At 41.7% G+C, this 27,916-nt stretch overlaps 1 protein-coding gene and 1 pseudogene across 1 annotated transcript; both read left to right on the top strand.

The window, feature by feature from the left end:
• On the top strand, positions 1–27,916 carry gtf3c3 (general transcription factor IIIC, polypeptide 3). Its single transcript, XM_077023213.1, has 18 exons — positions 1–232; positions 547–652; positions 4,546–4,772; positions 6,983–7,106; positions 7,454–7,645; positions 8,256–8,421; positions 8,602–8,749; positions 8,880–9,009; positions 10,410–10,510; positions 10,936–11,107; positions 11,731–11,933; positions 12,249–12,350; positions 12,493–12,628; positions 12,786–13,011; positions 16,450–16,640; positions 25,920–26,044; positions 26,213–26,365; positions 27,579–27,916. Exons 1-18 carry the CDS (start codon positions 134–136, stop codon positions 27,699–27,701), a joined length of 2,724 nt encoding a protein of 907 aa, XP_076879328.1. The 5' UTR covers positions 1–133; the 3' UTR covers positions 27,702–27,916.
• On the top strand, positions 25,258–25,398 carry LOC143528945 (U1 spliceosomal RNA; annotated as a pseudogene).

The following is a 27,916-nucleotide window of genomic DNA, read 5'->3' as shown; positions in this document are numbered from 1 at the left end:
AAAGAAGACGAAGAAGAATAATAATATGAAGCGTTTTATTGTACATGAAGAGTCCTCCAGTTTCCGTCTCATGGCTGCAGTGTCCTAAGTGTCTTCTGTGCAGGACACACGTACGTCCGTGGTTCCGGACAGGATGGCGGAGTCCACACCCGAACTCACCGAGTACCTGGACGGGAAGATTTCCTTCGAGGAGTTTGAGAGACGGAGAGAAAGAAGGAGAGCGGAGCTAAAGGTGGCAGCTCGCTGTATGTTTAATAGCCAGTTAGAAGTGGTTATATCTGTTACAGATGAACCACGTAATTTTTTTAAGGTTAATTGAACTGATTTTAAAGGTAATCATTAATTGAAGAACTTCATTTACAAGTTTTTCCTTTCTGTTCAATGTCTGTTCTCTTCTGCTAGTACAGGAAAAACACCAATGCTGGATATTAAATCTGCTATCCAAAAAGAATAAAACCCTACAAAGCTGACTACTCCTATCTGATTACACCAGAGAGATGAATGCCCAATTTTCATTGTTTCTGTATGTGGTGTTTATAATTTTAGGAAGACAGGGATGACTGCTCTGAAGAGAATGATGCAGTGGAGCAGGATGATGCCACGCCGAGCACTTCAAAGCAGAGTCCCAGAATAGTGCGCAAACATCCAGCAGGTTGGTGAAGCAACAGATATAAGTTCTGAATTATTTATTGCTGGGCACCACCCTTGAATCTAGGGAAATAATAATAATAAAAAAAAACAGAATAGCTCTAAAGTAAAATTAAATTTATTAGCCTACTGCTTCATTTCTTGACAGCTGATATTTTCAATTAAAGAGTTCACCCATGTTATAAACCTAGGGGCTCTCTCCTTCCAGCACATAAGAATCTGACGCATTGCTGTTACAATTTCACCTGTTATAAGACAGAACTCTCTTACTAATATTCGGCATTTCAATTTAGTTCCCTAAGAGACATAATCTAGGTGCCACAGGGATATGTCGCTCTAAGCCAGGAATGTCAAAGTCAAATACACCGAGGGCCAAAAAACCAAATTTGCTACAAGCCGAGGGCCGGACTGGTTCAATGTTTACTAAAACATATTGAAATGATTGCACATAGCCTATTGAACCAAGACCTAACACAGTGTATATTATTTAATGCTTAAAATAATAAAGCAATATTTTCAACAAGCAAACAGATAAAAACAAACTTCCTTCAAAGAAAACATGTCCTGTACATTAAATGAATAAAGTAATAAAGGTTTGAAAAGTGCTGGAATTTAGGCTAAAGTACTTGAAAATGCTTGAAATTGTAACGACTTCGTTTCACAACAAATATTTGCCTGACTGAACAGTTCTCTTGTATTACGTTAACAAATACGAGCAGGGCCGGCGCAATCGCTGTCCCCTCGCCCTGACGCGAAATTTTCTGACGCCTCCCCCACTGTATATGTTCTGGCGCCGGCCCTGAATACGAGCCTCTTGTAATTCCAGGACGAAACATGAGAGAACGTGAAGAAGTTAAAATCGGGCGTTTTGAAAATAAATGATTAAGTAATGTGAATAAAAAGCTAATTATTTCAAATCATTTTGAATATATGTATAAATATTTAACTTAATTAAGTTTAACGTGTTGGGAAATATAGAAATGGACCTTGAAAATGACATACAAGTGCTTTAATTCCACCTTGTAAAGGTGTATGAACTCGGCAAACATGACTTTGTTCATTGCACTGAGGCGCGGCGCGCGCAACGTTACAAAATTCGAGAGGTGCACAATCTCGCGAATCGACAGCGCCCGAGGCCCTCGCGCACGGGCGGAGCCACTGCGATTACGCCATTTTTACCGCACGGACCCTCGCCGCTTGTGCGCGCTGCAGTGACTTCGTGGGCTACCGTTGCATTGTGGGGAATGTAGTGTTTGTGCATGCAAAACACCAGTGGGCGGCTGTGGCCTACACCAGCGGGCGGCTGTGGCCTGCGGGCCGGTTCTAGTAGTTGAATAGTTGAATAATTGAATATCATCCAGGGGGCCATATATAATCAAAGGCCTTGACTTTGACATATGTGCTCTAAGCTGTTTCCCAAGAATTGGCTGTCCCCCCCCCCCGGTCAACAAAGTACGTTCGCCGAAAGAGCCGACTCTTTATGAGGAGCTGAGCCAAAAGGTCCGACTTCCTAAAAAGAGCCGAAATTCCCGTCACTATTGTGTGTTGTTAACCATATGTGCGTGCGTGTGTGTGAGCCATGCCACCTTTATCCCTGGGAAGGGAAGCTTGAATTTGTTTACTGATTCTGGGTTTTTTTTCTCATTCCACATAAAATCTTTAATAAGACATTTATAGGATTTAAATGCGTGATGTGGTATATTTAGGGGTAATATTCCAGAAATATAGTTGGATAACGTGTACAGGTGAAATAATGTTATTAGTCTTATTACATGAGGGTGAAATTCATAGTCTGTGCAGTGACGTAATACTTTTGGCTAAATCTTTTTTGCCAAAGTGATTAGTTTGTTGAGTTATTGCAGATTTTATTGATTAATTAATATCAACAATGTAACATTAATGCATGGAATGCAGAACGTCGAAGACTTGGCTTAGGTTCAGAGGGCTCATTAACAGAATCAAAGTAAAAAAAAAAAACAACTGAAGTTACCTACGAAACAAAAAACTTCACAGACCATTTAAACCAACGTTAACCAACTCAAAGCTACAGTGATTAAAGCAAATTAAAAGTGAGTAAAAAGCCTTATGGAGGAAATTCCTAATGGGAAGATAAAAGTATGTTTAAATATTTATAGATAGATAAAGGCATGTCCTGTGCCTGTTCTAAATGCGCTGAAATCCAAGTCTAAACTGCAAACAAAGGACTGACTAAAATGCATCACACTAATTTGGCTGGGATAGCTAATCCTATCGTGATAATAATAAGAGCACAACATCAAGACTGGCATCAAAGCAGAATTTTATGAATGAAGGCGCCTTACTCAGGGTTAGGGTCCATCAGGCTCGAATAACTGACCACTCGTATCAGTAGGAATACATGGTATTTTGAGATCCAAAATGAAACCACACACAATTTCCGAAGTTACCAGGCACTGACAGTGACCCTGCCATATGGGAAGGTTCATTGAAGTTTAGTGACCATGCCGTACTGGAAGGTTCATTGAAGTTTAGTGACCATGCCATACTGGAAGGTTCATTGAAGTTTAGTGACTATATGTGAGCGGTTCCGTTCCAGAACCACTATCCACTTGGTTGAGGAAGGGCTTCATAGAGTTGAGCAGGTGTGTGCGTTGACCAGTCTTTTATGCACTACTGTAAAATTGATATTAATTACTTCCCGAAGAACAGAACTAACTCTAACTGTACAAATGAAAACAAGATAATTTGTAAAAGCATAAATACTTAGATTTGATTTAGATATTAAGATACTTGGATTTCCATTACTGTTGACGCCTCCACGGAATCCAAGCACATTTCTTTTGGGGGTTAGGACAACTCTTCTATGCTAGGCTTCAATATTTAAGAATTGATTTGAGGGTGTTGCAAGAAAGTAGGGACTAGCTATTATGCCTATGAATATTCTAAGTTAAGACATTTCCCTCCAGTTAGGAACAAAAGAATGAAACAACTAAAACACAAGCTTACCAAAGACAGAAAATGCCAAATTTACATATCAGCAGATTTTGAAATGTGTATACTTTTCCTGTGGGTGTATCATTTAGGAATAAAGAAGAATTGGTTAATCAGTATACATTAGGTAAGGCATTTTGGTGGCATTCACTTTACTAAAGGCATCTGTGACTTAAGACCACTTCCTCAACTCACTATTTTAATTGATTTACTATATTGGAGTTCAGGTGATCAACTATCTCAGTAATAATGGATTTAATCTTCATGTCCAAACACCAGTCCTGACAGCACAGTGTATGATTAGCTGGTTGTGTTCCAGACACTGCATATTGCTGGGCTCCATGTTCTGATCCTGTATTCTTTATTTATAACTGCTATCCTTTTCTTTATTATAATAATTCCATTTTTGGTGTCTTTGGATTGATCTTGAAAATCTGTTTCCTCTGGAATGGATTGGAATCCACTATCTATCTCAAAATATGGAGTTAAAAGAAACATGGCCAAATTGGAGCATTTTTGGATATAAGGCTGTTCGTGAGTTCCAAATGCAATGCTCTATGGTTAGGAATACACCAAGCTGAACAACAAAGGCCATAAACAGGGGCCCTCTGTCTTGGTGGAAGCCATCATTCCTCATACCAAGCTCCTGGTGAGTCTGATAAGGGTTTCTTCAGTCCTGTGGGCCTTGTGTGTGGGTGTTCTGGAAGGGATAACAGGTCATCTAAGGTCATCTAGGTGGTGTTGGGGTCAGTCACAGGTGAAACTGCAAGAGAGAGTGAATATGCATCCTCTACTACAATGGTATAACCACAACTGTTATATATGCTTCATCCCTGATGTGGTATGCTTGTTATGCTTTAAGCTGCTCGTCTGGTGTAGAGACACTCTGTTTTTTTTTCTTGAGAGCTTTGATCTTTCCTGTGGCAGGTGGTATGGAAGAAGGGGTCAGCATGTCTGTCCAGAAGGCCTTTGCCTCCATGCTGGGGGAGAGTCTTGAAGATGTGGATGAGGATGATGATGGTGATGATGAGTGGAGAAATGCTGGAGAGGAAGATGGTGCTGATGATGAGGTCGATGGTGGTGGTGAGATCACACCAGGGGATGTGTTTGCACTTGAGATGGAGCTAAACCGGGAAAACAAGAAAATGATGAAGGTAATTTCATTGTCATTGGTGTGTGCAGCAAGTTAAAGTGAGAGAAACTAATCATGGCTGCTTGAATCATTTTCTGTAACATTTTCGAATCTGAAACACTTTGTCAAAGCATCTGCACATGTGTAACTTCATAACACAGTACTGTGAGATTTCTGCACAACTTCAGGTAATTATAATATGACAACAATGTGCAACTAATAATTCTATTAGAAACACTACAATTCATAATATAGTTAATTGCTAGGCAGTCTAGGTTTTGTCTTAACCAGTTCACATTAAACAGCTGAGTGTGAGCTCATGAGTGTGAACACAGCTGCCTGGTTGTTCTTGTGGTGAATTATTTTTACAGGAAGTTGGCACATGTCTGTAAAATAAGAGGCTTCTAATGACTTTCTTAGTAAAGTGGGTTGTGAATGTATTATTGTTTATTCTTTTTATGTAATTCTTTTGCACATAATTTTACATACTCAGCACGGCAAGAAATGTGTTATCTTGTAACATGTCTACAGCGAATTTCTTTCCTTTTAAATATTGTTATAGTCTCCTTTCCAATCCATACATTACCCTATGAGGTACTGAAAGGCCATTAATGTTACCATCATATTTCTTAATCTCTGTAACCTAGCAGCAAGACAAATGCAAGCAAAAAAACATTGCAATATAAATGATATCGTGTAATGTTGGTGTAAAGTAATGACCACATAGGCCCCTACAATGTGGCTAACACTGGTTTCAGACTAACTGATTATCATGTCTTTAATGGTCGTCAGTATATCAGAGTAGGTGATCAGAACAGCAAACGTGCTTGCTGTGTCTTGGTTGCAGTTCTGCACATTTGACATAAAAATGGGCAGTCGTGGTCTGGTGGTTAGGGAACTGGTCTTATGACCGGAGGGTTGTGGGTTCAATTCCCAGTTTGTTTAGAAAAGAGAAATAAAACCAAAAGAAATTGTGGACCAATTGTGGGTGTCAAAGAGTACAGTATGGGTCATCTATCATTCAAATCGAACTGGAGACATGCAAAGGTGAGCATGCCAGGTTCAGAAAGTAAAAGTCCTTTGATCGTCCCATTAAAAGATGCATTCCTCATTCATGATGTTCATTTTAGGGTGTCAGAAATGTCAAGATCTGAATTTGTGTAGGCTGAATCTGGCATAGCTGGCATAGGTGTGAAAGGAGAGAGAGGAGAGACGGAAAGAACCTATAAGGGCAACAACAGCTTAACCCATCAATTCTTGCACGTGTGCAGTGCTGTCTGTCAGCACTATCTATCTGTTAGTACTATATCTCTCGGTTAAATGTTCTGTTTTCTCTTTTAACACTGGCGTGACAGATTTCTCGAGGACACACTGTCATTATTCTACAAGTCCATGGCACTGACATGATCTTCATCAGACGCAGCATTTCAATGCTCAAAGTTGTTTGTCTGTGTATTGCTGGGGATTCTGGGTATAAAGGAGGTGGACAGAAGTGCATAGAGATGGGAGATTTATTAGGGGCATTAACAGAAATATATTTGGCAGACTGGGCTGGGGTAAAATATCAAGCATACAGATAAGGACAGCATTTACGGGAATGACATTGCATGATAAATAAAAACAAGGAACATGGACAAGGAAAAAACCAAATAACAACGGGAGAACACATGAACAAGCCAACACTAGATAAAAACTAGACAGAAGCTAAAGAGAACTAGACTAGTACAGGGAAACAAACATAAAGCAAAACTCAGGAAGACACCTGAAACACACAGACCGGACTAGGAACAAGAGACTTGAAAACATGACCAGCAATGGGGCATTAAGAAGATGGGTATACCCTGAAAAACAGGAATATAAACAGGACATGGGTGATGTGCAACAACGTCACAAACCCCCACCTGGTAATACAGTATACCGCTGTATCATCTGAAGATGGTATGAAGAAGTTCAATATTGCCCAACCCTATTGTAGGACTAGGTGGTGCTATTAAGTTCTGCTTTTTTTGCTCATGCTGATTCAGCATGTTCACTAGAGTCTCTGATAGGAGCTTCTACCTGGATAGGCTGGTTATCGGTCCGTAGCTGGATGATTTGGCCTTGTATATGGTATGGCATTTGTTCTAGTGCCGCAGCATCAGTGAGGTCTGCATTATCGACACTTCTGCTTGTGACTGACTGGCCGTGTGTGTGTGTGTGTGTGTGTGTGTGTGTGTGTGTGTGTGTGTTCAGGAAAGGCGTCCGCGGAGCAAGCTCCCACGTGCCCTCCGAGGGCTGATGGGGGAGGCCAACATCCGCTATGCCCGTGGGGAGAAGGATGACGCCATCCTCATGTGCATGGAGATCATTCGCCAGGGTGTGTTGCCTTGTGCCGCCGGACCCTGGCATGCCCGTTTACTAGAGCTAATGTTACACACACAGTTGTTGAGTGGTTGTAATAAATCCTGAACAAGGATTTTAAGTGACTAGAATAAAAACACTGATAATTTTCTCTATCCTGCATATTATTTGCAAAGATTAATAAGGATTTAATTATTTCAAAATTTGTCTTTTGGTAAACTAAGTTGGTAAACAAATTTATGATCAGTAAATCAGAAACTCAAGAAACAGGCCTCAAAGTGTGTATTGCCTAGGTTTGGAGAGCCTTAAACGGAGGTGGAGAGTGTTGGTCAGATGTTGACCCATTGCTGTCCTTGCTACCAGCCCCTCTGGCATACGAGCCTTTCTCCACGCTGGCAATGATCTACGAGGACCAGGGTGACATGGAGAAGGCACTGCAGTTTGGTCTAATTGCTGCACACCTGAATCCCAGCGACTGTGAGGAGTGGGTCAAGCTCGCTGACATGTCCCTGGAGCAGGACAACATCAAGCAGGCCATCATCTGTTATACCAAAGGTCAGAGAGCTTCTCTTTAGTGGTACTGTTAGAAGTTCATGTTGGAGTCCACAGTGTTTGTAGGTAATGTGCCAGTGGTTCTTCTCTGTGGTTTTCGTCCATTTCACTCAAACCTAACTGAGGGTTTGTACCAAATGTCCTGTGTCAATAATCCTTGTGTTTTGTGTTATTGGTCTAAATGCTGTTTTTATGTACAAATCACGCAAATCACACACTGTTGCTTATTTTTGAATAGAGCATGGATTTGTTGTTGGGTCAAGTCTCTTAAGTCCTTCCTCAGTCATCTTTAAGGTCTATATCGCTAGTGATTAATTCAGAAAAAAATTATTTAAAAAAAACCCCATAAACAAGATTTATTTATAGTGTGTAAAATGATGCAGGACAGTCTTTAGCTAAATCAAGACTTCATCACTGTATTTTTAGTGCAGTGTCAGGACTATCACAGAGGCTCAGGATGAACCAGTATAACTGTATTACATTATATCTGTCCATATTTTAAAGATGGAGTTGACAGGGACAGCAGGGCATGCTTTTGAGACTGTGCATGGATGTCTGTTGATGCTGTGACATCTTAATGCTAGTCTGTGCTCTGTGTTTGGGTTCTGCGCAGCGATCAAGTATGACCAGAGTAATGTGCGCTACCTGTGGGAGCGCTCCAGCCTCTACGAACAGGTGGGCGAACACAAGCAGGCAATGGATGGTTACCGCCGCATCCTCAGTCTGCTGCCCCCTACTGATGGGGAGCACTTCATGCAGCTTTCCCGCGACATGGCCAAGTAAGACATGCTCTTTCAGTGGTTTTGTGGTCTTCAGCCATCTAATTGTTGTTCGGTTAAGTGTGTGTGTGTGTGTGTGTGTGTGTGTGTGTGTGTGTGTGTGTGTGTGTGTGTGTGTGTGTGAGTGTGTGTGTGTGTGTGTGTGTGTGTGTGTGTGTGTGTGTGTGTGTGTGTGATTAGGAGTTACTACGAGAGCAATGAGCTTCCTTCAGCTATTGGTGTGATGGAGGAGGCCCTGCTGCGTCACCCCGAGCTCGTCACACACGAGTGTGTTAACATGGCGGCTGAGCTTTACATCGCCAACCACCAGTACAGTCAGGCCTTAGAGGTGAGAGAGGGCCAGTGAGTGGAAGAAGAAAAATATACTTTGTGATTTATATAGACTCACTGTACTGTGTGTGTGTGTGTGTGTGTGTGTGTGTGTGTGTGTGTGTGTGTGTGTGTGTGTGTGTGTGCAGGCTCTCGTTAAGTTTTGTGGCATTGTGCTGGAGAGAGAAGTGGTTGCTCAGGAAGGCATGGAGCAGGCTGATATGATGGCTGAGGAGGAAGAAGAGAAGAGCAGAGATGAAAAAAAAAATGAGCCAAAAGGTGAGCCCGCTGAAGAGAGAAGGGTGAGAGTGTTATAAATATATACACTACCAGCAGAAGAGTGTTATAAATATATACACTACCAGTAGAAGAGAGTGGTGTATTATAAATATATACACTACCAGTAGAAGAGTGTTCTAAATATATACACTACCAGTAGAAGAGAGTGGTGTATTATAAATATATACACTACCAGTAGAAGAGTGTTCTAAATATATACACTACCAGTAGAAGAGAGAGTGTTATAAATATATACACTACCAGTAGAAGAGAGTGGTGTATTATAAATATATACACTACCAGTAGAAGAGAGAGTGTTATAAATATATACACTACCAGTAGAAGAGAGAGTGTTATAAATATATACACTACCAGTAGAAGAGAGTGTTGTATTATAAATATATACACTACCAGTAGAAGAGTGTTATAAATATATACACTACCAGTAGAAGAGAGAGTGTTATAAATATATACACTACCAGTAGAAGAGAGTGGTGTATTATAAATATATACACTACCAGTAGAAGAGAGAGTGTTATAAATATATACACTACTGGTAGAAGTGCTGTATTATAAATATATACACTACCAGCAGAAGAGAGTGTTATAAATATATACACTACCAGCAGAAGAGTGTTATAAATATATACACTACCAGTAGAAGAGAGTGTTGTATTATAAATATATACACTACCAGTAGAAGAGTGTTATAAATATATACACTACCAGTAGAAGACAGTGTTGTATTATAAATATATACACTACCAGTAGAAAAGAGTGTTGTATTATAAATATATACACTACCAGTAGAAAATAGTGTTATAAATATGTACACTACCAGTAGAAGAGGGAGTGTTATAAATATATACACTACCAGTAGAAGAGATGGTTATATTAATATATACACTACAATACATTGTACTCATTCAACACACACAATTGTAAATGCTCAGTTTTAATTCATGGATTTAATTCCTCACTCAAAAGTGCTCTACCTATTTGAGAATGTTTTCATCCATCCATCCATCCATCCTGAATGGCCCGTTTTTTTTTTATTTTTTATTTAAAATATAGTAGGTGTGTCCTAACTTGACTGGTAGTGTATATTTGTAGATTTCAGTTGTCATTGTTTTTTCCTTCAAAACCAAGAAAGAGATACATTTAGTCTATATAATTTATGCAATAGTGTAAAAGGGGCAAAATTAATGAAACACTGTGAAAAATTAATAGGGTGCATCTCTAATAAATCTTCAGTATCCAGATTCCTTAATCCAGAGGGATATACCCAGTTTGCTCAGACCATCAGAAGACCATCAAAGTTAACACTTTAAAGCCTCAGTTCTAGTGAATGTTGGAATTAGAGTAGTGTTGGGTGAAAATAGCCGGTTTTGCCTCTGTAGGACGGATTCTGGAGGTTGGGGTGCCTGACGACGTTCCAGTAGATATCAGGGTGAAGCTCATGGTTTGTCTGATCCACCAGCATGTCTTCAAACCCCTGGATGTGAGTGCATAATGTCTACATGCACACACAAATGTGTTGCGTTTATATAATACATCCGACCCTCGGATGCAAGCACAATTTTTAAAAACAATCCTTTGTCTATTGGAAGAAATGTCCCACCTCTGTCACTCTCAAATTTCTAAACTCAGTCCCTCTTAAAATTGGTGCATCTTGATATAGCAGTATTACCATGTTGGGCTGAACCTTTTCATTATAAACAAGGCAAAATTCATCATCCTTATTTGCCAAATGCCAGATGTGTTTTGACATTGTTTGCAAGGCTAATGTATTTTAAGCCAGACAGGCCTGTGCCACATTGCTGTCTTCACTGATGTCAGTGTTAATAACCCTGGAGGCTAAAGGGAGAGTGCAGAGCTGCTGTCTGATGCGTCACCTGTTGGGGTTTTTCCTGCCTGTGACTCCAGCCCATGCTGACGTCTTTGATGGAGCAGAGTCCCGAGGACCTGGGCGATCTGTACCTGGACGTGGCTGAAGCCTTCATGGACGAGGGCGAGTACAACTCCGCCCTGCCACTGCTGTCCGCCCTCGTCTGCTCCGAGCGCTACAACCTGGCTGTGGTCTGGCTCCGACATGCTGGTGCGATGCTTGTCCATCACCTGCCTGTGACCTGTTACTGCTTCTCGGCCGATTACCACTTTGTTACCCACCTGTACCTCTTCTTACCTGTTGCTTCTTTAGCAGTTCTTTAAGACTCTGGGGTTACCATGACCAGGAATAGGCCTGCGTGTGATTTGAAAATGTTCACTTCTGAACCACCACTGACTTAAGCCACATGCTCAAAAACTAGCTTTAATTTATGTCCCGGAAACTAGCCCCTACATTTTTATTTATGCATTAGCAGTTTAGTATGGCGGACTATTGACGCATGTTGCATACACAGTACATAGAGTTCAGTCTATAATATAATGTATATATAATAAACTGCCCCCTCTACTTTTGACTTTTCCACCAGTTTATTGAGTATATCTGTCACACATATACTCACACACAGTTGCCCTGTCATCTTATGGTGGCAGACTGTTCATGTATTTCTGTTTGCATTTGTGTGTGCGCGTGAATGTGTACACATACGTGTGTTTGTACGTGTGTTTGTACGTGTGTGTGTGTGTGTGTGTGTGTTTGTACGTACGTATATGTGTGTTTGTACGTACGTGTGTGCGTGTGTGTGTGTGTGTGTGTGTGTGTGCGTGTGCATCCAGAGTGTCTGAAGGCGCTGGGCCATGCGGAGGTGGCAGCGCGGAGCTACACCCGGGTGGTGGAGATGGCGCCACTCCACCTGGAGGCCCGTCTGGCCCTGGCCACCCTACAGCAGCAGCTGGGCCAACCTGAGCGCGCCCTGCAGGCCCTCGAGCCCATGCACGACCCCGACACGCTGGCACAAGACTCGGCCGCTGCACAGCAGGTTTACACACTTGCCCCGGTCTTGTCCAGTGTAGCTAAATCATGCATTATTTAGATGACTGCATGTTAATATCTCAGTCAGCTATCGCCTAGGCTTCGTCCAAAATCGGGTTCTATGCACAACCTCCTATGCTCCTACTAATCACAGAACTGAAGTCACTGTTTTAGCACATTTTCCTCTTTGTTCATGCTACATAAGGCACTGCACTAGCTGAGTCAGAGCACATGCACAGGTTCTTTGAGGAGGGTTGAATGTAGTGTGTGTAGTGTTGAATGTCATGTGTGTAGTGAGTTGAATGTTGTGTGTTTGCTGTAGGAGCTGAAGTTGTTGCTCCACCGCTCCACACTGCTCCGATCTCAAGGCCGGACGGAGGACTACATAGACACTCTTCTCACCATGCTGTCCATGCTGCTCAAGGTTTGCCTTCTCCCCCTCTTCCGTTTCAATTTTTCCTTTTTCATTTACTTTTTTCTGTGCTGAATTGTCATGAGGTTAATTCTGTAGACGCTCCGTGTACTGCGACTGCTTGCCATTTGTGACCTCCTGCCCTCGCCCGTAGGTGGCGATGGTGAGAGCTCAGGTGTGTCTCATAGCTAGCACTTCATCTGGATGCAGACACCTGCGCATGATCAAAGTGTCCCGCAGCAAGCTGTCTGAAATCGAGGACCAGGAAGCGGCTTACCTGGACGTGACAGGTAGTTACATTCTCACTCACCCATTAGTTAAACGAGGAGCTAGCATGTCCATTGTATTACTGCCACACTGCATAAGTCGGCACTTGATTGTCAGTAGGGCTGCATTAAAAAGAATCTTTGTGTTGTGGTTCTTGTTGGTATGAATGTGTTGTGGTAGGTAAGACCAGCGTGCTGTCGCGTGAGGACTGGTGGAAGTTGCTCATGTGCTGCCTGACGGCGTTGTGTGAGGAGCAGCGCTTCGGCGAGGCCGAGCTGCTGGTGGACTCCTCGCTGGAGTTCTACTCCTTCTACGATGACCGCACCAAGCGGGAGGAGTTGGAGTACCTCGGGCTCTCCGCTGCTTTTCTGGATCGAAACTTCCGGAAAGCCTACGACTACATCCGGTAAATAGATACCCATGGATTTAGTTGGTGGGTCTTGTTAAACTCAGTGAATCGTACAGGTTTTTAAAGCAAAGGGATTTCAGGCTGTTGTCTAAGCTTGTTAAAGGTCCAAGAAGACATTGTTTGTTTAACCTTGTTGATCAGAACCAAAGATATTTTGTTTTTCCATTCTTAAGTTTTAATGACCTTTTAACATTCCTAAGAGATCGGTGCTCTGTATTGTATCCTGTGTCCAGGTCATGTGCATTGAATGACTAGAACACGGTATGTCTCGTCTTTTACAGTCATGGGAAAAATGACACTATTCAGTTCAATGGTTTTATTTACTGGGATCAAAATAATGTGGTCTTTGCCAACTTCTGTCTACCTACTACACCAAAAGACAATTTTTTATCTGATACCTAAAATTAAAATACATAGTATTACAGTCTTACATTTACGCAATAATGCACGAGAGGGAATGCTATAACGTGTAATATCGGCCTGCGGCCTCGTGCCTACGACCGCAGCACAGCAGTGCCGATATTACACGTTATAGCACGAACCTCGAGTGTATTATTGCAATTATACCACAGTTCCATTATCGCTGTTTATTGAAAGATTTTGAGTTAAAGAGGACGAGAAAATACGACCTGTTTGATTAAAAACACTCCGCCAGTTAAAATAGTTCCATTCAATGGCTCGCTGCTAAACTTACACAACACTGGAACCACTGGCGTAGGGGAGGGGCACGCAAGGCACGCACTGCGGGGGGGCCCCACGTAGCGCGCGACCCTGCGCGAGCGGTGTAGGCGTTTATACTTTCGCGAGCGTCGCTGCAGTGTTCTCCGAAACGATAGGTGGTGATAGGTGGCAGTGGAGAATAAAAAACTTCTGCAAAACCGGGGAAAGAACATTTTTACCTGACCAGAGACCGTATATATACACCAGGCATCAAACATAAATATGGCTTTGCAATGTTGTCCGAAACGATATGTGGTAGTATAAAGAAACACCCCTCCAAAAAAGGGGAATGAACATTTACCTGACGCATTTTGATGTTGCTTTGTGTTTCAGGTTTGAAAAGTGCTGGAATTTAGGCTAAAGTACATTAAAATGTTGAAATTACGTTAACAAATACGAGCCTCTTGTAATTCCAGGACGAAACATGAGAGAACGTGAAGACGTTAAGATTGAGCGTTTTGAAAATAAACAACCATTAAATAATGTGATAAAAAGCGAATTATTTCGAGTATATGTATTAATATTTAACTTAATTATGTTTATCGTGCTGGAAAATATTGAAATGGACCTTAAAAGTGCCGTACAAGTGCTTTAATTCCACCTTGTTGAGGTGTATGAACCCTGCAAACATGACTTTGTCGATCGCGCTGAAGCACGGCGCGCGCGCGAAGTTACAAAATTCGAGAGGTGCACGACTTCGCGCCGCGACAGCGTACATCACTTTCAAGGTCCATTTCAATATTTCCCAGCACGTTAAACTTAGTTAAATATTTATACATATACTCGAAATTATTCGCTTTTTATCAAATTATTTAATGGTTGTTTATTTTCAAAACGCCCAATCTTAACGTCTTCACGTTCTCTCATGTTTCGTCCTGGAATTACAAGAGGCTCGTATTTGTTAACGTATGGTTTCGGACAACACTGCAAAGCCATATTAACTGCAGTGACGCTCGCAACGCTCGCGAAAGTATAAACGCCTACACCGCTCGCGCAGGGTCGCGCGCTACGGTCGTTCGCTAGATTTTAGCTCACGCACGGGCCTCCTCATTGCCTCCTTGCGGTGGGGCCCCAGAATTTTGCGCTACGCCTCTGACTGGAACAGCCTTACCCAATAAATATTATAGAGGTAAATATACACAAAAACAACTGTTGTATTTATAAAAAATAAAGTACAACAATTATTGACCATCCACAACTGATTGGAGGTTTGTTCAGGTATCTGTTCAGTCCAGCTCTTAAACCAACGAAGCTGCTGATGCCATATAACTCTCCCTTCACGTTTCTGACGTATCCATAAAAACGTCGTAAAAGCTGATTCATTTAATTTTTGTTGATAATACTAAAATCGACTGCAATGTCGTTGCTCTTTAACCAGGATGTAAATACATTAAGAGCCCAGGACGTTTGTTTTACGGTATTAACTTCGTTTCTCTGCATTTCCAGCTCATCTAAATCATTGTTTGTAAGCGTGACAAACCATGGCTCATTGGAGGAATCAGGCTGGTCATTTATACCTTCATCCTCCAGTTTTAGATCGAAACAAATGCTTTCGAAGCCAATAGATTTAACAAACTCCCTGTAATTCATTTTGATAATGTTGCTGCTTGTTTGTAGTTGCGCTGTTTGTCTTGTAAACGCTGCTTCATTGCTAGGTTACCTGTATGTGGCGGAGTAATACATGGAGAGTTTCGGTTACAGTGCTAGAACGTGTAATATTGACACTCCTAGATCGCCTCTCAGCCAATCACATTGTAGGGTCGGAACTAACTGTGGTATAATAAACAATAACTTGAATATTCTTAACATTCTTAACATTCTATTCTTTATTAACATCAGTAATATCATAATTTCTATCAACATCACAATGATAAGGTATGTAGTGTGTAAATAGGATATCTTGCTGATGTGTGTAAAATATGAGGCTCTCCATGATGTTCACACCTTGGAATGTGAAAACACAAACAAAAATTTGATCAAAACGCCCAGTGTGTGAAAGCAGTCAAACACTTGTACAGTATAGTGTATTTATTTATCTGGTATAGATAGCTGGAGTCTAATAAATAAATTGCATAAGGATACGAATGCTGTTCTACTGATTCAAGACTTTGACTGGATTCGACATGTTGACACACATTAGCAAAAATTACCAACTACATTACACAACGTTAAAAGCTAACGGCTGGGCTAACAGCTTAATCTAACCTAAATTTAGCTAAAAGATTAAGGAATCATTTGATTCATACATGGTAAGTAATTAGTCTTTGTGACTCTGGATGTAGGAAGGGTGCTCTTATTTTCTCCCACCTTAATTGTTGGTTTACTGTTTGGGGGGGAAAAAAATCATAATTAAATATTGTTGTTTTGTCACTTGAGGTTATTTTACTGAAACTGATGAAGACTAAATAATTCAGACCTAATAAATGGAAATGTAGTGTTTAAGGGTTATGGTATGCATTATTTTCCCATGACTGTATCTATACATGTATTCTACGTCCTAGTCAGTGATGTTGAGAAGCCAGATGAGCAGTGATCACCCTGTTCCTCACTGGGTCTCACTGGGCCATCTGTTCTGCCTTCATCTTTGTGCATCAGATGCATCAGATTAGTTTCCCCATCACATGTAAAAATTTGTGGCCTTTATATGCCAAAAATATTTCCCAGTTCAGGACTTTTTAGGCAGTTTCACTTGAACATGTGTGTGTGTGTGCCCAGACTCATGCTGATAGGGAATGTGGAGCGTGCGCAGCTCTGGAACGTCTTCAACCAGGTGACGTTGCACTCGCAGGATGTACGCCACCACCGCTTCTGTCTGCGTCTCATGCTGAAGAACCCTGAGAACCACGCGCTCTGCCTCCTTAACGGGCACACCTCGCTCGTGTCTGGCACATTCAAACATGCTCTCGGTACGCCATCTCAGCATATGGAGACATGACAGCTTCCTGTTCCTATATCTAGGCCATCTGGGGGTTGGTGTGATTGTTTAAAGGAGCAGTGTGTAAGATATAGGGGTGAATAGCAAACAGGAACTATTGTTCACCATCACATCGGTTTAGCTTACTAGGGAAGTGTTGCTGCATACTTGGTCAATTGTGAAGATACCGGTATTTAAAATGTAATGTCCTCCTGTTACTGTGCGGCACCCTGTCAAGCATTAGACATTTATTCAACCATAGATTAGATTTGACTGGTGGTGTTAGAGCACCAAGTTTGAGCTAAGGCCAGAGGATTGCTAATTAGCAACTGAAAATAGTAAGCCAGATAATTATTGCTCTGGAATTTGATATAATATATATAATCTAATGTACAGATTATTGCAAAATTATGCTTGCATCCTCCACTACCCTACAACCGGAACCCACATTTTCCTTTTCTCCACCTGACACTCAGCTATCTACTTTTTCACCCATAACCTCTGCTGACCTATCCAAAATACTCTCCACTATGAAATCTTCTACTTCTCCCCTGGACCCTATGCCATCTCAACTCGTCAAAGACTGCTTCACTCCCCTTGCTCCATTAATCACAGATATCATAAACTCCTCCCTCACCTCTGGCACAGTACCTTCACCTCTCAAACTTGCAGCCATCACTCCTCTTCTTAAAAAACCCGGCATTGACCCGGAGGACCTCAATAATTACAGACCCATCTCAAACCTCACCTTTCTGTCAAAACTACTGGAAAGAGCCGTTGCAAACCAACTCAAGATCCACCTTCTCTCAAATAACCTGTACGAAACATTCCAGTCCGGTTTCCGCACCCACCATAGCACCGAAACGGCCCTACTGAAAGTTATAAATGACCTTCTGCTTTCCTCTGACTCTGGCTCTCTCACCATCCTCCTCCTCCTTGACCTCAGTGCTGCTTTTGACACAGTAAAACACTCTATCCTTCTGAATCGACTCGAATCGATCGGCATCACCAACACCGCCCTCGCCTGGTTCAAATCCTACCTGTCTGACAGATTCCAATACATCACCATCAACCAACACAAATCCCACACCATCCCTGTCGTACACGGTGTCCCTCAAGGCTCAGTTCTGGGTCCCATCCTCTTCATTCTCTACATACTTCCTCTCTGACTCATCATACGTCGCCATGGCCTCAAATTTCACTGCTACGCTGATGATACTCAACTCTACATCACCACAAAAACCATCTCTCCTGCCATTCTCACCACCCTCACCTGCTGCCTTACAGACATCAAAAACTGGATGACTCATAACTTTCTCAAACTAAACAGTAATAAAACAGAGATCATTATTTTCGGTCCAAAATCCAGCCTCCCCACCTGCCAAAATCTCACTCTCGATATTGACGGCCACTCTGTCACTCCTTCCCCCCTAGTCAGAAACCTTGGGATTTATATGGACCCCACACTTTCTTTCAAATCTCACATCAACCATGTAGTCAAAACATCCTTCTTCCACTTACGCAACATAGCGCGTCTGCGATCCACTCTTCCCACCTCTGCTGCAGAGACATTAGTTCATGCTTTTATCACCTCCAGACTCGACTACTGTAACAGCATTCTGTATGGTCTCCCCTCCTCTGTTCTTCAAAAACTACAATATGTTCAAAACTCTGCTGCCCGACTCCTCACCGGCTCCCCCCCCAGACAACACATCACCCCTGTCCTTCGTCAACTTCACTGGCTTCCCATAAAACAACGCATACACTTCAAGATCGTCCTCTTTACCTACAAGGCCCTCAACAACCTTGCCCCTTCATACCTATCAGATCTCCTGCACCGTCACGCCCCCACCCGCAAACTCCGCTCTGCAGATGCCAACCTCCTCACTCCTACTACTTCTACCAAACACAGGTCCATTGGGGACAGGGCTTTTGCCATTGCTGCCCCCACCCTCTGGAACTCTCTACCCCTGACCATCCGAAACTCTGATTCTCTGCACTCCTTCAAACATAACCTCAAGACCCACCTTTTCCAGTCTGCATATAACACTTAAGTCATTACCCTATCTTTCCGTTTTGTTTTTCTTTCTTTTTTTGTGTGTATGATTGTACGTGAATTTCTGTGTGAAATTACTGTAAAGCGACTTTGAGTACTAAGAAAAGCGCTATATAAAACAGATTTATTATTATTATTATTATTATTATTATTATTATTGCAAAATTTAATGTGACCCTTGTGATCCAAGGTACCCTCCCATTTAGCAGTTTTCCTTTGGCAATGACATAAACAGCTGAACTCTAGTAAATATCAGAAAATGAATAAAGGCCCATATCTGAACAGTCATATCCTTTTAGTAACAGCCAGATTTCCATCAGGAGCATATTAGTTGGTATTAGAAAGTTTAACTTGATGGTTAAATTAAATGTAAATACTCAGCTGGTATCCAGTTGGCTAGCATTTCTTGTATGTGTGTAAAAAAACATCACACATTCAATAGCCAAAACTAGCTAGCTATGACCTTCTTTCAAAACAATGAGCAAATCGTTTTATAGGTCTATGTAAAATGTGGGCGATATGGGAAAAAAAATTTAGCACGATTTTTTTTGCATAAAATCACAATTTCGATTTTTTATCACGATATTCCATCCATAAAATGGTGGGCTACAATGCTTTCTTTCTAAGCAGATTTTAATGAGTGACACTGATAAAGTGCACTATTGCACTAAATATACAATATTTCCCAGCACGTTAAACTTAATTAAGTTAAATATTTATACATGTAGTCGAAATGATTCAAAATAATTCGCTTTTTTTAATCACATTATTTAATGGTTGTTTATTTTCAAAACGCCCAATGTTAACGTCTTCACGTTCTCTCATGTTTCGTCCTGGAATAATACAAGAGAACTGTTCAGTCAGACAGATATTTGTTGTGAAACGATTCAAACGAAGTAGTTACAATTTCAAGCATTTTCAAGTACTTTAGCCTAAATTCCAGCACTTTTCAAACCTGAAACACAAAGCAACATTAAAACTGGTCAGGTAAATGTTCCTTCCTGTTTTCGAGGGGTGTTTCTACCACATATCGTTTCAGACAACACTGCAAAGAACGCGGAGTGACGCGGCAAGTTTAAGTACCTGTATAAACGCTTCCGCTGTTTGCGAGGGTTCCCGCGAGGCGCGCGGAGTCACGCGCTACGGTCACTCGTGAAAGTATAAACCACCAAGGCCGCAGCTTGTGAGGCGGCTGCCCCCGCTGCCCGCATTGTTTCACTTTCGGCATATTCCTTAGGATGCCTACGTCTCAAGTGATTGAATAAATTTGTTGTACTGGCATCGGACATTTTCACATGTTCTTTGCACACCTTACATATCGCTAAAGTTTGGTCTTGGTCAGTGGAAGAAAATCCGAACCAATTCCAGATTACAGAGGTAAATTTCCTCTTCGTTACCAGCTCCTCAGTTTGGCTTTCAGCCATGGTTGTCCACTTTTAGTTTTTCCAAACAACATGGAGGCGTGGAAGACACACAGTTCGCTGTGATTTGTCAGTCCTACGCCCTACGTCGGCCGCCTCGGCGGGAACCAGCATTTAAAAAAGTCATTGCGCTGATTGGCAAAGGCGATCTATACGATTTCTCTAATTTGGTAGATCGCCTGCGATTCTCCACTCGTTATCTCTATTCACGATTTTATATCGTCATATCGTGCACCCCTAAATGTGCAAATGAATAAAATTAAGTTGTGATGACTTCCACATAATAAATGGTAGGGAAGCAGTTTGTCAGTCGGGCACAGCACCAATGTGGCTTTGGCCAGGAACTCCTTCCACCAATAGGCTATGAAAATAGATGCACAGATATGAGCGTTCTAAAATAATTTTTAATGCAAGACTCAACCAATCACATCTTGGCAACTGTCAGAGAGACTGGATTCAGATATACAAATGAATATACAAAATCTGGTGTTAACAGTAGAAACTTCTCAAGGAGTTAACAAACTTTCAAACAGCAGTTTGAAGGCCCTGGGCAGTGTTTCCTTGGTCCAGGTCATAAGCCTGGGAGCTTATGGGTTGACTGTGGAATCTTGGCTGTTTCTGAGCAGAGATCTCAGATATTGTTGGGGGTCACAGCCCCTTGTGTTCCGATACACCCCAGGAATAACTGTTGCTTTCACCTTCCAGATGTTTTCTAGCTCTTTTTGATCTATTTCCCAAGATCACCATATAACAGTAGGATGCTAGCAGTGTGATTGGGTCAGAAATCTGCCCCATATTACATTGAACTATACAATATTGTTACAGAGACTGGACTTACCAGGAGCCCCCACCAAGAGCGTGGGGTGGAAAAGCTCCAGCCCTTATGGATGTCAGAAGGGCCCATGACAGTGTAAGGGTAGGGGGCACTGCAGAAGGACACCTGGGGATAAAAGGAATAGGACTTTAAAATGTACTTTATGGTAGAATGCGCTAACAATGACCATCAGACTAAGCTGGATTTAAGGTTTAGACACTGCAGTGTATGATGTATAAAATTATTACTTTTATTACTCCTCTGTAAGACACACCTACCCAATATGTTGGTGTAGCCCATGGCTGGGCTCAGGATATTTAAGGGTGGTGTAGGTCAGAAAGAGGGAAGGCTGTAAGAGAACATGCTTGAGTGACCTGCAGACTAAGGTTTAGTCCAGTGGGGTGTTTGCTAAGGGAACTCCTTATATTTGTCCAGGAGACATTATAGCTTTGTCCAATTGTTTTATGACTGGAAACCTCTCCCTTTTCTTTTGTTTTACTCTTACTTTGTTTAAATTAATGAATAAATTGAAGACTTAAGAACTTACTCGGAGGTGTCCTGTGCTCTTGGTCTGGTGAATCCCGTACTCGGCATGCATAAATCCTGGATTTCCCATGGAGTACATTGTCCTCCTATGGGGATTGTTCCAAGCAGCCAGAGCATACATGGTTCACTGGAATCAAGTGGTTGGCATAGTATACAGAAACATTTGTGCCAATTTGGGGCTGGAAGGTCTGAGTTCACAGTGGCACGCGTCCCCAAAATGGTGGAGAATCACTGGATCCTGTGGGACCTTTGCTATTCAATCAGCATCAGTAGTGATGGATAGCAGTCCCAAGTGATAACATCAGGCTCAAGAAAATACAGAGGGCTCAATGAAGGGCTGGAAAACGTGTTGAAGGTGAAGGCAACAGTGGTTTCCATAGTATTCGGATGTCGATTCCCTCAAACTGGCAGAATAGCTCCACCAGATCAGGGAACAACATCATCTCTGTCCAGAGTGCCATCATGTGGAACAGCAACACCACCCAGATGAGGGTGCATGGGGAATTTGGAACTCATAAACAATGCTACAGAATGTGGTAGAGCGAGAGCACACAAAGTGCAGTGCTGCACTAGTTGGTGGAGGACTTGACTCGACAGGTGAGATGAACAGGTAACCAGAGCCAGGTATTGGCTGAACTGAACAGGTAACTGGAGCCAGGTGTTAGCTGAGCTGAACAGGTAACCGGAGCCAGGTGTTAACTGAGCTCAACAGGTAACCAGAGCCAGGCAGAGCATTGGGTTTGCACTGACCATGGTGTGAAGTTGATTGGAATAATTGTATGGCTGATTGACAAGATTTGAAGATTGAAGTTACATTTCAAACAGTATATAAAGTTTTCTAATTTATAAAGTAAGTTCATGTTCAAAGCAAATTGCTCTGTTGTGCAGTTTCTACTGGACAGGTAGATTAAATTACAACATGACCATGGGCATCGTTACAGAAATATATTTTTTCTAGTGTCATTTTTTTTTTAATATGTAAGCTAGCTGGATTGTAATTTTACATTTTTGTGGCAAAATTAGAATTTATATTTGGCATTGGTCCAAAAAACCCTGACATTGCCGCTATCGGCCTGTAGCTGATGAAAAAGACAATTGTAATGTTTAATAATCTTTTATTCAAGTCTCTAACCTCTCCTATGTTCTGGGGTTCTAATGTTCTAATGATCCTTGGTTCTAATGTTCTATTGATCCAGGGTTCTAATGTTCTAATGATCTAGTGTTGGACTCTGAAAATGGAGAACAACTGCTAATGCTGTCTCACAGCCAGTCTAAACACCCAGAATAAAATATTGTGTTCTTGTATGAGCGTTGAAACATTACGAAACACTGCAATGCTGAACAAGTAACACTAGCAAAAACGAATAATAATGATTTTACATAAGAGCTACAACCTGTAACTAAATACAGTTTCTAAGTATCAATCTAAAGTAACTTCATGACTTGACACACTCAAACAAGTCTTGGATGCTGACATCATTGTGGATGTTGACATGCTTTGAAAGGGAGTGTGAGGGAGGGGTACCCAGTTGGTTGCATTCTGTAATCTCACCGCTAGATGCTACACACAGCTCTTTTATGAACAGAAATTATTTCATACATACAGCTGCACCGATTGTCTCTGATCAGTCTGCTGTTGAACTGTCGTGTGTGCGCGTGTGTGCGTGTGTGCGTGTGTGCGTGCGTACACTCACCAGCCACTTTATTAGGTACACCTGTCCAACGCTAATGTCGACTCAGCCAATCACATGGCAGCAACTCAATGCATTTAGGCATGTAGACATGGCCAAGATGATCTGCTGCAGATCCAGCCGAGCATCAGAATGGGGAAGAAAGGTGATTTAAGTGACTTTGAACATTGCATGGTTGTTGGTGCCAGATGGGCTGGTCTGAGTATTTCAGAAACTACTGATCTACTGGGATTTTCACACACAACCATCTCTAAGGTTTACAGAGAATGGTCCAAAAAAGAAAATATACAGTGCGTGGCAGTTCTGTGGGCACAAATGCCTTGTTGATGCCAGAGGTCAGAAGAGAATGGCCAGACTGATTCGAACTGATAGAACGGCAACCATTGTTACAACTGAGGCATGTAGAAGAGCATCTCTGAATGCACAACACGTTGAACCTTGAGGCTTGATGGGCTACAGCAGCAGAAGACCACACCAGGTGCCACTCCTGTCAGCTAAGAACAGGAAATTGAAGCTACAATTCACACAGGCTCACCAAAGTTGGACAATAGAAGATTGGAAAAACATTGCCTGGTCTGATGAGTCCCGATATCTGCTGTGACATTCGGATGGTAGGGTCAGAATTTGGTGTCAACAACATGAAAGCATGGATCCATCCTGCCTTGCATCGATGGATCAGGCTGGTGGTGCAATGGTGTGGGAGGGGATTTTCCTGGGACACTTTGGGCTCATTAGTACCAACTGAGCATTGTGTCAGTGCCACAGCCTACCTGAGTATTGTTGCTCACCATGTCCATCCCTTTATGACCACAGTGTACCCACCGCACCAGCAGGATAATGTGCCATGCCATAAAGTGCGAATCATCTCAGACAAATTTTTGAACATGACGATGAGTTCACTGTACTCAAATGGCCTCCAGTCACCAGATCTCAATCCAATAGAGCACCTTTGGGTTGTGGTGGAATGGGAGATTCGCATCATGGATGTGCGGCCAACAAATCTGCAGCAACTGCGTGATGCTATCATGTCAATATGGATCTAACTCTATGAGGAATGTTTCCAGTACCTTGTTGAATCTATGCCACGAAGGATTAAGTCAGTTCTGAAGGCAAAAGGGGGTCCAACCCGGTACTAGCAAGATGTACCTAATAAAGTGGCCAGTGATTGTATATATATTTTTTGTTTCATATTTATTTCATTATTTTCATATTGTTTCATGTATATTGTTTATATATATATATATATATATATATATATATATATATATATATATATATATATATATATATATATATATGACAATATTGACAATGACATGCTGTTCAAGTTGACTTTTGATTCAGGTCTAGAGAAAGTCCAGGCCACTCCATTGAGTTACACCAGTCTCCAGCAGCTGTTCCCTAATGAAGAGAACTCGATGAGCCAGAGCATTGTTGTTCATGAAGATGAAATTAGGACTGTGTTCATGCACAATGATTGAATTCATGGTGTTATGAAGTCTTCATTCAATGCTCGTCACTGTACCATTCACAAAGTGTAGGGCAATTCTGTATTGACTAGACAAACCTGGCCACACTGCAACACCACCACCACCACTACCAAAGATTCGTCTGGTGAAAACATTGGCTGATGCATAGTGCTCTCCTTGACGTCTCCAACATCGTTTGTTGCCATCATTTCTGCTTAGAGTGAATTGACTTTCAACAGTGAACAGCAAAGAGGCCCACTGGTCCCTCATCCAGCATAAATGCTCCCTGGCCCAAGCAAGATTACATCGCCTGTTCCTGGCGGTGTGGTCAGGTACCCTTGCAGGTCGTCTAGAACACAGACCACTCTGGTGTAAACGGTTTGAATGGTCTGACGTGACATGACTCCCTTAAATGTGCTGGGAGTTGTGTGTGGTTCTGCAGGGCACTGTTTACAATGAAGCAGTCACCAGTGTGGGATGTGGCCAAAGGACGTCCACTTCTATGCCTTTCTGTGACTTTCAATCTGGCATAAATATTAGCCCTCTACAGTAACTAAGTTGGTTATTTTTTTTTTTTTTTCTTTTTTGCACTGCAGTACAAAATGCTACTATATACTTACCTGGCAGGGGTGATCATGATCAGGAAGGCGGTTCCTGGTGTGCACTCAAGCTGACTCTTGCGAATTCCCCAAATGTGGGGATCTCGACTGCATAATTTCTGGTAGTGGGGAACTGCGTTTGCGCTCTCCCCTGATACTGGGGCAGTCATGGTCTGGTGGTTGGGCAACCAGTCCAGACCGGAGGGCTGTGGGTTTGATTCCCAAGCCCTAGGCCATGAGTGAAGGCACCTAACCCCAACTGCTCCCTGGGTGCCGGGCCTAGGGCTGCCCACCGCTCTGGGCACGTGTGTACCACAGCCCACTAGTGTGTGTGTGTGTTGTCATTGTACAGATGGGTAAATACGGAGGACAAATTTCGATTTGGGTAAAAATCACAATTAACCAATATGGCACATTTACTATATTGTGTTTAAATTCATTAAACACTTGAACAATATTTAGCTGATATTGATATCTTGGTATGAAAATATTTACCAAGGGACATGCCCATAATTCTGGCCTGTTTCTAATGAGCTAATTGGGCAATATCTGAGACATTTAGCAGATAGTTCAGTGTTGGTGATAAATACAGTTTATCTGAAGGGATATTTTTAAATAAATGGCTCATCCTGACTTGCTCTTGTTTCCTATTTGTTCCTAATTGTTTGGGAGCAGGTCAGTACATGCAGACGTTCAGGAACCAGCCCTGTAACCCTCTGCACAGCTTGTGTGTGGGCCTCACGTTCTTCCACATGGCTTCCCAGAAGTTTGTTTTGAAGAGACATCCCCTAGTACTACAGGTCTGTATGTGTCGAGACACCCCCTAGTACTACAGGTCTGTTGATATGATGTGTTGCAAAGGGGACTGATGTTTGTGTCTTTAAAGTTCTTTTGAATGTCCGTCATCCCTATTTCTTTCTTTTGCTTTCTCTTTTTCTTCTTTTTGCTTACCTCTCCCCCATCTTTAGGGTTTCTCGTTCTTGTGGCGGTACATGGAGTTCAGAGGTCACTGTCAGGAGAGCCTGTATAATTTGGGGCGGGCCCTTCACCAGCTGGGCCTCACCCATCTTGCCATCCACTACTATGAGAAAGCTCTGAGTTTCCCTCCACTCAGACTGGAGGTGGGTGAACTTCAGGTCCTTCGTTCAGTTGGCATCAAAGTTATGTTGGTAAAACTGAAAGAAAATCTGAAATTGGACCCAAAACTGAAATGAAACAAAACTTTAAAATAATTAAAATAATCAAAATAATAAAATGGTGAAAAACTGGTTTTGAGGATATACAGGTAGGGTTTCAAAATATCTAAACTGCAATGAAAAAAGATAGGAATATACTGTTTTAATGAAAACAGCTAAACTGTGTGAAATTACTAAAGATGGATGTGTTCTGGCTCTGGTGTGTTAGCAAATCAATTTGCACATTGCAGTTTTATAGTGTATAACGTTTATAGAAGGCAATATTGCAAAAGGTATGTGTGATGGAGACTGTCACTTAGTCATGGGCATTCTGGCAGATGTGCCAGGGACCTGACTCTTTGGTCCGGTGGTCAGAGCTCAAGTTTATCTCATTTCAGACCTGGATTCAGTTCCCGGGTAAGGTGGCTGCCTTCAGCCACAGAAAGTTATTGTATGTGAAGTTAGTAGCCTTTTCATTTTTTCCGACAAAGACTCCATTGATGCTTTGTGTCTTTAGCAAAAAGGAATATAACAATGTGAGCTAGTTGCCCTGTTGAAATGTTCATCATTTATTTAAAAAATAAAAGCCGCAGGGAACTGATACATTCCTAAAAGACAAAACACAGGGAACCAATACATTCCTAAAGGACAAAAAGATGATGCCTCGTTTGTGGGTTGTGACGTCAGGTGGATCATGCCTTAAGCTCTAACCTGAGTGTACAGTACACTCACATGAAGTGAATGAAAGGAATGGTATTTATTTGAACTGGTGTACAGGTATATAACAGATAATTATTGCCAGGGTTGCCCACTGCTCTGGGGTGTAAATCACAATTGGCAATATTGGCATCTTAGAATTATAACATATAATGTTCAAGCATTTGCTAAACACTGTAAAACCATTTAAATAACCCAGAATAATACAGAATGGTTTTGAGCTTTTGTACAGTATACCTGTAGACAAAGAGGAACCAATCTGTCTCCATTTGAATATAGAAGATTCACTGTAGTTTTCTGTTCAGCAAACGCACATAGTCCTTACATCAGCCTTACACTCTTTTGACCTCCTATCACAATTTATTTTTGTGAACTTAGTCATGTCATATAATGTTCTATAGCTGTACAAAGTAATAACACTGTTCACCAATTGTGTTTGTAGGGGATTGATGACGATCAGGTGGACCTGCGCAGAGAGATTGCCTATAATTTATCGCTTATACACCTGTCCAGCAACAACAAGGACATGGCCCGCTACTATGTCTATACGTATTGTACTGTGTGATTACCCGTAACTTGTAGTGTGTGCCCATACGCACACTCGAAGAATGCGTGTGCAACTCAGTATTGCACCCATAAGATGTAAAATATTATTTTGTAAAGGTGTTTTGTAATAAAGATATTGGATATTGTCATTAAACATTGTGGTTTAACACAATGAAGAAAATTTATAAAAAATACTTTTATGCTGCATTTCAATTAAATAATTTGTTTAAATTA

The sequence above is a fragment of the Brachyhypopomus gauderio genome, chromosome 12 (genome assembly GCF_052324685.1).
Source record: "Brachyhypopomus gauderio isolate BG-103 chromosome 12, BGAUD_0.2, whole genome shotgun sequence".
Taxonomy (NCBI): Eukaryota; Metazoa; Chordata; class Actinopteri; order Gymnotiformes; family Hypopomidae; genus Brachyhypopomus; species Brachyhypopomus gauderio.
This window is presented reverse-complemented; position numbering and strand designations above follow the sequence as displayed.